The sequence below is a fragment of the Callospermophilus lateralis genome, chromosome 3, assembly GCF_048772815.1.
Source record: "Callospermophilus lateralis isolate mCalLat2 chromosome 3, mCalLat2.hap1, whole genome shotgun sequence".
NCBI classification, from domain to species: domain Eukaryota; kingdom Metazoa; phylum Chordata; class Mammalia; order Rodentia; family Sciuridae; genus Callospermophilus; species Callospermophilus lateralis.
In genome coordinates, this window is record NC_135307.1 from 157,657,534 (window position 1) to 157,670,153 (window position 12,620).

The 12,620-nt window shown below is 39.3% G+C and overlaps 1 protein-coding gene across 1 annotated transcript in view; it reads right to left on the reverse strand.

Moving 5' to 3' along the window:
- Positions 1 to 9,971, reverse strand: part of Dstn (destrin, actin depolymerizing factor) — a 32,524-nt gene extending 22,553 nt beyond the window's left edge. The window contains exon 1 of the mRNA XM_076848932.1: positions 9,823 to 9,971. Coding sequence (XP_076705047.1) covers positions 9,823 to 9,825 — 3 coding nt within the window. The 5' untranslated portion in view covers positions 9,826 to 9,971. The remainder of the gene's footprint in view (positions 1 to 9,822) is intronic.
- Positions 9,972 to 12,620: the final 2,649 nt, after the last annotated feature.

A 12,620-nucleotide genomic window follows, 5' to 3' on the forward strand; every position in this document is an offset into this window, starting at 1 on the left:
AAATTTTTCCTAATATTCTACAATTATTCTTATAATCAGATAAGCAATTAAGGTATTTTGAAGATTTGTAATAAGCTGGATCAATATATTATTCCTCAAAGTTCTAAGAACCTCTGTTTTTGCCAAACTATTTTAATGACATCATCAACTTTGAGTCTAGATCTGGGGAACCACCACTGATGATCTTTCTTTCTCTTATGCCACTCAACCAAATTACATCAAGTTCTATAAGGTCTACCCACAAATATATATCCAATCTACCCACCTCTCACCATCTCCACTACCAAAAATTCTAAATTAAATTATAACCATCTACTTACTGGCTGAAAAAAAAAAAATTTGGTGGGGGGGCTCATTTGTACACATACACACTGATGAACAGGAACAAATCATCTCTCTCCACTACTTAACTTGTCCCCACTACTATACACCTAATGGCTTCCTGATGTGATCAGAATAAAATTCAAATTCCTTACCTTTGGCCTAACCACTTTTCCTGGTCTAATTCTTGCCTATAACCCCTTTCCCCCCTATTTCACGGAATTCTAGCCAAACAAGCCTCTTTTTAATGTGCATATGTAATGTTCATTGTGTTCTCAAGGTCTTTCTACAAAAGAGTTCCTCTGGCCTGAAATGTACCATGCAAGGCTTGCCTTAAATGCCACTCACTAAAGGACTTTCTCCAACAATCCTAAGCAGAAAAGGACAACTCTGCTGGTATTGCCTATTGATTATTTTAATTTTTTCATACCATTTTAACTACTATCTGACATAATTTTTTTTTTTTTTTGGTCTGTTCCTTTTTATTAGAATGGTAAGTTTAATGAGGAACAAACTGTGTTTTTCAATACTGTATCTCTAGTACCTGGATTAATTCTTGGCATGTAACAATCCCTCGAATATTTGTTGAATGAATGATTGCTATTATAAACACTGAGGGGTTTGAAGAACTATGATTAATTCTTTCTTAATTACTTTAGAATAAAATATATCTAAGAGTGAAAGACAAGGTATTTTTACATCAAGAATCAAGTCACCCACAAAAGTTAAAATAAAAAAATTCATTATATATGATTCTAAGTAAAATAACATTAAAGAAATAATAAAACTACTGAAACATGTTCTAATGTACTCCTCCCCACCCTTTTATATGATCTATAATTACAAAAGCATGCACTGCTGGAATAAGGATATGATGGCTAACATAGAGCAGGCACAATGGTGTACATCTGTAATTCTAGCTACTTGGGAGGCTGATAGGAGAATCACATTTTGAAGCCAGTTTGGGCAACTTAGACCCTATCTTAAAATTATAAAAAAGCTGGGGATGTAGAGTGCTTTCCTTGCATGTGTGAAACCTTGAGTTCAATCCCTAAGAGCACCACCAAAGGAGGGGGAAAAAAAGAGACAAAACCAATACAGGATATAGGATTAATAAGAACTCTGAACTATTCTAAACATTTACTCAAGTTAATTAGAGACAACATGTACAAGTGGAAATCTATGTGATTAGTGCTACAGAGTAGCAAGATGCCCTGGCTGTCAAAAATAAATGATTCTGTCTGAAGGGAGGTGACTAGAAGGAGCTACCATGTCAAGGAGATCTTCCCACAATTAGCTCTTGAAGGTTTAGCTGCCTTTTGATTGGCTAAGCGTAAATCCATTTTTAAGGTGTTCAGTGATATTTGACTTTTTCCATTCATATAGCAAGTAAGGAAAAGAGTATCAATCTAAATTAGATCCAAGGCTGATACCATTTAATAATATTACTCTAACCAACATTGATAAGCACTTTACTACATGTCAGGCACTTCCTTAAACCCATAGTGTTGTGATGGTAGGCACTAATGACATTCTCACATGGAAGAATCATAAAATCAAGGCACAAAACAGCCAGTAACTTGAGGTCATTTGGTTAGTAAGTGGTGGAACCCAGATTTTAAAAATCTCAACATCCAGATTCTGAGTCCACGCTCTTAACCACTGGTCTGTATGGTATAACTGGAACACCTGCCTAAATGGATAAGCACTGAGTAAGTATGATAACACAAATGCCTGACACCCAGTATTTATCTAAGACAGCATTACTTCTTGTGCTTTCTTTTGTTAGGCCTTCAAGTGCTTTTCTATGGTTCAGGATACTTTACTGAGCATCAAATACCACTTGGTTTCATTTTTAAGGAATGGAGGAGAATTGGCATTTATTGAGGGGTTTCTGTATACCAGAATCATTTTAGAGATATTACTCTAATAATACTTGCCTCATCTATCTCAAAGGATTTTCACTGTAAAATTCTCTAAATTGCAATACAGTCTGAAAAGAGGAGGTCCTATTCAATTAGTTCAGTCCTTAAACCCTAATTTCCATTGAATTTTAAAAAAGTAGGTGGGAACAAAATGTATAAAAATTAAAGTAATCCATCTCCACAAGAACCCATCTTTTATCACAACTAAGAAAAACTTTTCCTTCCCGTTCATTAACATCTGTGTGAGCCTACTATGACAGGCATCATACTACTGATAGTACAGAATATCTTTAAAGAATTCAACATTACAGTTTCACAAAATATCTTAGTGAGTGCTATAAAAGAAACATTTGCTATCCTTTTTTTTGGGGGGAGGGGTACCATCTTTTTGGGGGTTACTATCCTTTTTTGGGGGGTACTATTCTTTTTTTGGCGGGAGGTACCAGGGATGGAACCCAGGGGCACTTAACAACTGAACCACATCCCCAGCCCTATTTTGTATATTGTTTTTAGAGAGAGTCTCATTGAACTGCTTAGTGCCTCACTTTTGCTGAGTCTGGATTTGAACTCTTGATCCTCCTTCCCCAGCCTCCCGAGCCACTAATGCTGCTTTTTTTTTTTTATTGGTTGTTCAAAACATTACAAAGCTCTTGACATATCATATTTCATACATTAGATTCAAGTGGATTATGAACTCCCATTTTTACCCCAAATACAGATTGCAGAATCACATCGGTTACACATCCACATTTTTACATAATGCCCTATTAGTAACTGTTGTATTCTGCTACCTTTCCTATCCTCTACTATCCTCCCTCCCCTCCCCTCCCCTCCCATCATCTCTCTCTACCCCATCTACTGTAATTCATTTCCCTCCTCGTTTATTTTCCCCTTCCCCTCACAACCTCTTATATGTAGTTTTGTATAACATTGAGGGTCTCCCTCCATTTCCATGCAATTTCCCTTTTCTCCCCCTTTCCCTCCCACCTCATGTCTCTGTTTAATGTTAATCTTTTCTTCCTGCTCTTCCTCCCTGCTCTGTTCTTAGTTTCTCTCATTATATCAAAGAAGACATTTGGTATTTATTTTTTAGGGATTGGCTAACTTCACTAAGCATAATCTGCTCTAGTGCCATCCATTTCCCTGCAAATTCCATGATTTTGTCATTTTTTAGTGCTAAGTAATACTCCATGGTGTATAAATGCCACATTTTTTTTAATCCATTCATCTATTGAAGGGCATCTGGGTTGGTTCCACAGTCTAGCAATTGTGAATTGTGCTGCTATGAACATCGATGTGGCAGTATCCCTGTAGTACGCTCTTTTAAGGTCTTCAGGGAATAGTCCGAGAAGGGCAATAGCTGGGTCAAATGGTGGTTCAATTCCCAGCTTTCCCAGGAATCTCCATACTGCTTTCCAAATTGGCCGCACCAGTTTGCAGTCCCACCAGCAATGTACAAGAGTACCCTTTTCCCCACATCCTCGCCAGCACTTGTTGTTGTTTGACTTCAGAATGGCTACCGATCTTACTGGAGTGAGATGGTATCTTAGGGTGGTTTTGTAATGCTGCTTCTTATACGTGGGCAGAAATGCAAAGAATTAAATTGTTGGTAATCATATCAATTTCTCATTACATATTAAACAGACCAATCCACAAAATAAACTGGTCAAATAAGATGACCTCTAACACATGTAGCTTAGAGAGTCCTTTAAATATGGCTAGTGTGACTAAATTTTATTTCATTTTAATTGTATTTTAAAGTTCTCAATTTTTATTACTAGAAAACATGTTAAGTATGTCTGGAGCAACTTGGCTATGTGACTCTACCTTTTCAACTGTAAATTTTACAGTATCTAAATATAGATCAAATCTGTCCAAAGAAAATGTGTTTGAATTGAAATGAGCCTTAAGTATGAAATATACAAAAAATTTCAAACAATTTGAAAGACAAGAGAATGTAAAGATACTCATTATTTTTTATACTGATTTAAGTGCTGATACAGGGGATGGAGCTATGGCTCAGTGGTAGAGAGCTTGCCTATTATGTGTGAGGCATTGGGTTTGATTCTCCCATACCATATATAAAATAAATTAAAAAATAAAGATCCAGCAACAACTAAAAAAAATATATACATTAAAAAAATAATTTAAAAAAAAGTTGATACAGCCAGCAGTTCGGGAGGCTGAAGCAGGAGGATCAAGAGTTCAAAGTCATCCTCAGCAACTTAGTGAGGCACTAAGACTCAATGAGACCCTGTCTCTAAATAAAATACAAAAAAGAGCTTTGGATATGGTTCAGTAGTTGAGTTCAATCCATGATTACCCCCCCCCCCTGCCCCAAAAAGTTAATACAATATTTTGGATAGATTGAATAAATAAATTTGAATAAATTGATAGGTTGAATAAATAAATAGATATGTTAAATAAATTTCATCTTTTCTTTCTACTTTTTAAAATGGGGCTACCAGAAAAATTAATTACACACATAGTTTGTATTTATTTCTATCTTACAACACTGGTATAAAGGTTAAACATTCTTATAACAAAACTTCAATAATTTGAGAATTCCTTAAAGCCCTCAGGTTTCAACAATAAACTTAAAAGATTACTCCAGAGCAAGTTGGAGGAGTCTTAACTTTATGCTTATGTGCCTGCACATTAGCCTTAGCTCTATTACTATCTGAAAATAACACCAATAAAAATATGAGAACATTTTGAAATCAAAACATGATTACCTATACAAGCTAAGAGAGGAATAAGAACAGGAAACTCATCTTTGCTTTTCTATGATAAGGCAAACAAAAGTAGCAAACTATAATTTTAAAATACTGAAAGGAGTAAACAGTCTTTCTCAGATGTGATCCAAAAGCAAAATTAAGTGACAAATGACTTCACTGTAATATGTACTGAAGTTTCTTTCAGATAACTCACCTATGTCTTCCTGCAACAGAACTAGTTCTCAGCCTTTTCACTCTTTCAACTAGATTCAATTCTTAAGTTTTAGTTGCTTTTTTTTTTAACTTAAACCAATTATTTTAAAAAATATTTTAGTGCTGGGGATATAGCTCATTTGATAGAGTACTTGCTTCACATGTACAAGGTCTTTGGACTGGGTTCAATCCCCAGCACCACACACACACACACACACACACACACACAAAATTAAATTGATTCTTCCATTTTAACACAAAAAAGCAAATTATAGATTAAAGTGAGCAACAAGATCAATTACGAGAAGACTAGCTCAGAATTAAGAATCACTCTAGACTAAAATCTATTGACTCAATGGAGGTCTTGGTATAACAGATTCCAATGAATGTAACAAGCGTGTCCAAAGTATTACTGGGATAAATGAGCCTTATGTTTATTTCTCTAAGTCTATATCTTTCTCAACAAAATTTTAAGAAAAAAGAATAGGTGATAGCTCAGAAGCACAATTTCACGTAAAAATTCTAGCTTCTCACATCAACACAGGAAAGGGACAGAAAAAAAAAAACTGTCATTAAAATATTTCTGAATTGTTCGTTATGAACTTTTGTATATTACTCATGGACAATATAGAGAGGACTATTATGCCCCAAAGGAAATAAATTCGAGATAACTACAACAATCTTAGTTCTTTATTGTTCTGTGGATTATATGTACAAATAGCAAACAGTACAATAAAGAGAGTGGGCCTAGGAACTCAGGACTCAAGTGTTGCTCTGCAGATTAAAAACAATGCATTTGGGGCTGGGGTTGTGGCTCAGTGGTAGAGTGCTTGTGTGGCACTGGGTTCAATCCTCAGCAACACATAAAAATAAATGAATGAGTAGAACAAAGGTATTGAAGAAAAAAAAATGTATTCATGCACATTTGTAATCCTAGCTATTCCAGAGGCTGTGGTGGGAGTGTCTCAAATTCATGGCTAGCCTACACAAATTAGCAAGACTCTGTCTTAAGATAAATTTGGAAAGGGCTGGGTGTGTAGTTCAGTGGTAGAGCACTTGCCTAGCATGCACAAGGCCCTAGGTTCAATTCTCAGTACTGCCAAAAGAAAGAAATAAAACACTGCATTTATATGTAAATTTAGTTTTCAAGACCTTGGAGATTTATTCTAATTTCAAGCATAATGTGTTTCAACTTGAGGTATTTAATTATTACTCAAAATATATTATCAAGTTACATTAGCATAAAACCATAAATGCTCAGAGTCCTCCTTTATTATAAAACATTTTATTTAAACCAAGTCTATTAGAAAAATAGTCATGATTATGTTTTATATTGAAAGTTTATTTTTAAATAGGCTTTCTTTTTTAGGGAAGTTTTAATTCAGAGCAAATCTGAACAGAAAGTAAAATTTCCATACATTCCATGTTTGTTTTTAACATTTGGCTAGTCAACTACCTAGGAAAAAGAGGGGAACACGTATAAAGTGCAAGGAGTTAATCTCCATGGTCCTCAGCTTAAAAAAAAAAAAAAAAAAGAGGAATTCTACCCTGAAGTGCTCCATGGTTTAGCCCTACCAGAAGCTGGAGAATGGCCAGTGACTAGAATGAACAGAGAAATGAATTTCTGTGATTTAGCAGCTAAGAGGCCTGGAAAGAGACTTATGTGACAGAAGAAAGGAATATTATTATATTATTTTAGAAGTTGTCCAGTGTTTTTTTTTAAAAAAAAAAGCTGCAAAGGGCTATACAAAGCACAGTATTTATGTAAATACAATATGTATTATTAATAATGCATATCATATATGTATAGCGACAAAGTATGGAACTATCAGTGAAAATGGAATAGATCAATTTTAGGTGATTATGTTTGCATCCTGGAAAGCAGTGATGGTAAAGAAATTCACCCTCATTATTCTGTATTACAGGAAAAAGGTAACTAAAAAGGACAGGCCTGTTATATATTTTGAAATAAGGCCCATTTCCATTCTTCCTCAAGATTTCCTGGTTTATGTGCCCCTTTTTTCTTTTAGAAATTTCTCCTTAATAAATGTTTTCCTAATTTGCTATAGCCTGAATAAAATCATCTCCTTAGTGGGCCAGTACATTGTGTCTTTGACACAGGAATAGGTATCTCTGGGGAGAGAAATGAATGGGAAGAAGATGCATATTTGGCTGAATATGGCAAAAAGTTAACCTTTTATAAAAATCATGCATACTTTACTGCTTAAAATGTTTCAAAATTATTAGCTTGGTTTGTTAGAACAGAGTTCTAATTAGGGTAAAGTTAACAGGTTAGACTATCAAGTAGACCTGAACTTTATTTTAGGGGCAAGACTATACTCCCACTTTCCAGAAAGCCATATATCTAAGCTGCCAGTGCACATCTTGGTTATAAGAGCTAGGAAAGTCTATGTGTGACATCTCAATCCATATCCAACAAAACTACTGAGCAAACAACCCTAGGAACTTGATGGTGGACTGGTAAACAATCTTTGCACATATAATAAAGAAACTGGCACACCCAGTACACACATAAAATTTTTTTTTCTCGAGGTGTGTAAATGTGGTTCACGTGGCGGTAGGCTCTTTTTTGGGTGGAGGCACTATAAAATGAGACATCTAAAAATATGATCTCATTTTAAAGTGCCCAGGATGATTTTCTGAATTGGTTTCAAATTGCTTTATTACAAGTGCTTCTAGAAGACTTGGTGAGTACCAGGAAGTAATTGTGCTGTTTTATAACAAACCCATTAGCAGTTAAAATGTAACCTCAGGAAGAAAGAAACAAACTTGGAATCAAGTATCAAACTAACAAATCTAAACAATTCCAAATACAGAAAGAAAATGCTAGACTAGAATCTAGGATAATAAAGGAACTCTTCTTCTTCACAATATTTTCTAAGAGCTGGACTGAATGGAGATGCTTTGTGTTCACAAGACCAAACATACGAGTTACCGTTAAAAATGATGGGTCTGAATTCTGAACTCTTTATTCTTTGCAAGCATCCAAGCCAAAGTAGCTTGTAAAAGCTTCTTGATTTCACTAATACCAAAAACTCTGAGATCTATTACAATTCATCCACGTTTTTATTTCTTCTCCCCACAAGTACCAAGGAATAGGAAAAACACTTCCTTTATTTCATTTTAAGGTACAAAGGGTTAGGAATTTAAATTCTAATATTAAGTATTTAACTTAAGCGTTTAACCAAAGTCAAAATATTTGGTCCTATTTTCAAACAAAAATAAAGGTTGTATTAGAACTAAAAAAAAAAAAAAAAAATTAATTCAGAAGACCCTAAAGCAGGCTCCAGTCCACTTCAAAGCACTTTCATCAAAAGGGTGGTCTTAAATTTATCAGCACTCAGTCTTTAGTTTTAAAGTCTTCTAGTGTAAAGTACCATATACTTAAAATCTTAAAGATGTTAAAGACTTAAGATGGTGATCCTCTTGGTAACTTACATTAAACCAAAAAGAACCTCAGACTAAATATCAAACCCCTATTACACAACCTCAGCCATTAAGAAACTACCAGTTAATCTCTTTTTCTTCCACAGCCTGCATCTTCATGAAAATTGCAATACCTTAAGAAAACCAAAACTGCTATTCCACGAAAACATTCTGTATGCAGATAAAACTGGTACCAACTGATTCCAGACAGAGAGATGCAATAACAATGTGATATTTCTAGCAAAGTCTGGATAAGACTTTGCCTGCAAATCATTGACCAAAAATGGTAACAGTATGTGCACACTACAGAAAATGACAAAATGTTCTACCTAATCGTAGAATGCTGTTTTACAGCAAATGAGAGTGACAGTTTAGAGAAAGAAAGTAATATATAAATTAAGCCAAATCTCCATCATCTACAATAAACTAAACATGTTTACTTTTTAGTGACTCAGGTAATTTAACAGACTTTTTTAAAGCTCTTAAATTTGCTTGTATTAGCGTCCCAGCATCATGCCCATGCATGTCAAGTTGTGGCAAAGCCAAACTGTTTACAGGTAAAATAAAATTTCTAGTCATACACGGACATATCGGGTAGGGAAGGGTTAAAAGAGACACTGCCAAGCTTGACAAGCACAACGAGAGTGCTGCTGGAAGCTGATTGCCAGATACGACAAACAAAGCGGCTGCAAGGCCACCCGGTTCTTAATCATGCCAGGGTCACGCTCGTCAGCGATCATTCCGCCCTCTAGGGTCGTTGAATAAAGGTCTTCTTTTCCTTATTGACGGAAAGATCTCAAGACCGAAACAGGCGCGGTCACTGAGAGGCGGCTTAGGGGAAACCCGCGCCACAAGGCTCGTCGCCGGGTTCCAACCCCCCTCCCTCGGGCCTGCAGACCCCTGGATCTGTATCCGAAGCTGTGCGGGCGTTCGCCCCTGTGTACCAAAGCCAGGAAGGACTCCGCGGAGGCCTCGCAGCAGCTGGGAGGCGAGCAAAGGCCGGGAAGCTGCCACAGAGCGCAGGGCCCAAACCGAGCATCGGAGGCCGGGAAACTCTCCTCGGTCGGGAGACTGCAGCCCAGCAGGGTTCCTTCCATCTGCGAGCGGGGGACGCGCCCCTCAGCTCCGTACCCAACCCGTCCCGGGGACTCGCAGTCCCGGGACGCCTCAGCCCATTCCTCGGGCTCTTTCCCACTCACCATTTTCACCGCAGCTGTCGGAGGGATGCAAGGGAGGAAGCCGACCAGCACCGAGTCTACGGAGCGTCCTATTCGCAGCAGCGAGACCAAGAGACCAGGCGCAGAGCCGACGCGGCGGCGCGAGCCTACCAGGGGGCGGGCGCGCGCCCCGGGCCGTAACGCGGCTGCGCACGTCACGCACCTCCCGCCGTTGCTGGGCAACCGGCTGGCCCGGCAACGCCCTGCCTCTGCGACCCTCGGGAATCCCAACTGCGGGGGGAGGGAGGGGCGGGCTTCGGTCACCTTTTTGGGGCTGTGGGGGCGAGTACCCCTTCACCAGCTGGGTCTTTGGGAATGTAGTTGGGTTCCCTACTCCTGCTGAAGAGGAGGAGGCAGAGCCTAGGCTGACACCTACCGGCGAGGGGCGGGCAAAGGGTGAGCCAGGATGGAGTGGCCATTCCCCTCCCTGGGGCGGGGCCATAAGATGCCCCGCCCCCCACGCCGCAGTTGCCCAAACATAGAAGTAGCCACCTGGCCAGGTGTGCGCCGCAGCTGGGGGCGGGGCTGGAGGCGGGGCTGGAGGCGGAGGATGGGCCCGGCCCGCGGCGGGTGAGGAAGGGAGGGAGGACTGGCTGGAGCAAGGCCCCAGCCGGGGCGGAGGGGCGGCTTCCCGCATTTTTTACCTACTTTGGTGTGATTCCCGCCACCCTCCCCTGATTGGCCAGCCCAGCACGTCGGGCCCTCGCGTGAGAGGGAAAGTCTGCACATTTTTCCTCCTTTCCGAGGCGACCGTGGCTGTTCAGAGTGCTCTGTGACTCACCGCTAATTTCAGGTCTGGAAAACAAGGAGTGATTTATTTATCTTTGGGAGCGGCCCAGAGGAGGCCGACGGCCCGCAGGGGTGTGGCTGGGAAATGGCTGCGTTGCCTTGGCCTGGTGGCGCCGGGCCCACTGCTCCGTTTTGAGGGGTTTTAATTTGGGACTGTGTTTTTCTAATGGGCGGTTGCAGCAGGAACAGTTTTTCAAAGGGACATTAGGAATCCCAACGTTTTTTTCTGAGGGGGTATTTGTGGGGAAATAAAGGAAAACAGGAAGAATCAAATGGGATGATTAAGTTTTACTTAATTTAGGCTACGGAGAACATCATGGTCTATACCAAAACTATTTTAATTCTCCAAAATGAGCCTTTTGGACAAGATGATTGGTATTGTGCCCCGCTCCCCGTGCTATATAAAATCTAGGTTTATGTGGCATTTGTTCTGCCCACTCAACATAAAAACCCATTTCTCATTACTTTTTTTTTTTTTTTTTTAAGGCAGTAAGCAAGTTGTGTGATTTTTAAGCCTTTACCACTTGCTCTAGGATTTTTGGCATTCTAGAGCATTGGCATTAGAATCATGTGGGTAACTTATTCCCGGTCAGATTTGTGAGTTTCTGATTTAGTACATCTAGGATGAGACCTAAGAATTCGCATTTCTTAACATTTCCTAGGTGATGCTCCTGCTGCTGATTGGAGCTCACTCTGAGAACTCTGGCTAATGAGAAAGAACCCCCGTGTATCCAGCTGCAGCTGGAATCCTTTGTTTTTCTGTGTGCTGGGAACTCACTACCCTCACCTCCCCTACCCCCGCCCCCCCCCCCCCCCACACACACACCAAGTAGGAGACTTCCTTTCTAGTCCAAAATTGGAGCTTTCTTATTCAAGGATATGTGCCTGCCTGCTCCAGCCTCTCTCACTTTTATCTTTCACTCTACCACCAGTTATGTCCAAGCATAAGAATTCGATTCTGTTACTTTCCTGCTTAAAATTTTCTGTGTCTTCCTCCGGAATGTTCAGCAAGTCTGAAGTCTGTGGCATCTAACTGAAGCCTCAGTGTCCGTTTTCTACCATGTCTCCCACATCTTCCAAAGTGCCCACTTGTACCTCCTAAACTTCTCATTCCGTTACCCTTCTTGCTCTTTCCAACTCCCATGATCACAAATCTGGTCATTATTCAGCCTTAAGTGTTCCTATTACCCCAGCAGTTTGTAGACTTGTCTGACCAGTTCCCAAGGAATCAATAGGGAACCCTTCTATAATCCCACAGTTCATCACTTCTAGAATCTTAGCATCCAAATTGCCTGGGGATTCTGTTAAAAAATACAGATTCAGGAATTTAAGGTTGGAGTCTCAGATGCCACCAGAAGATTCAGATGCCTCCAGTCCTCAGACCACATTTCAGAATGATGTCTTTATGGGATTTCCCTACTGTTAATGTAGTTCTGTAATTGTTTGTTTATATATATTTGGCACTATCACAAGGTTAGACTGGGAATTGCTTGGGGTCAAAAGATATTTAGGATGGATCTTATATGAACTGGCTAGCCCCTCATACATCATAGTTTAATAAGTGTTGTTCATTAAATGAACTGGTATCAGAAGATGTTTTAGGATATATAAGGTAAAATTCCATATCAGTTCATTGTAGCTTAAGAAGAACTCTTTTTTTTTTTTTTGAGATTCCATTGAACTTTAGCTTTTACAATCACACTTACGTGTTCTAGATATTTTCCCACCTCATCTCACAGAGGGAAAAAGTTTTAACAAAATTCTTTAGACTGTTTTTGTGCTCCTCCCTCAGTTCAAATATGGAACTCTAATCCCCAGTGTGATGGTATTTGGATGTAGGCCTTTACCGTATGATTTAAATTATGAGGGCAGATCCTCCAGGAATGGGATTAATGTCTGAGACCCAGAGACTCCTTTGCCCCTTCTACAAGTGTGGGCACACAGAGGCTGTCTATGAACCAGGAAGTGGACCCTCCCCAGACACTGAGTCT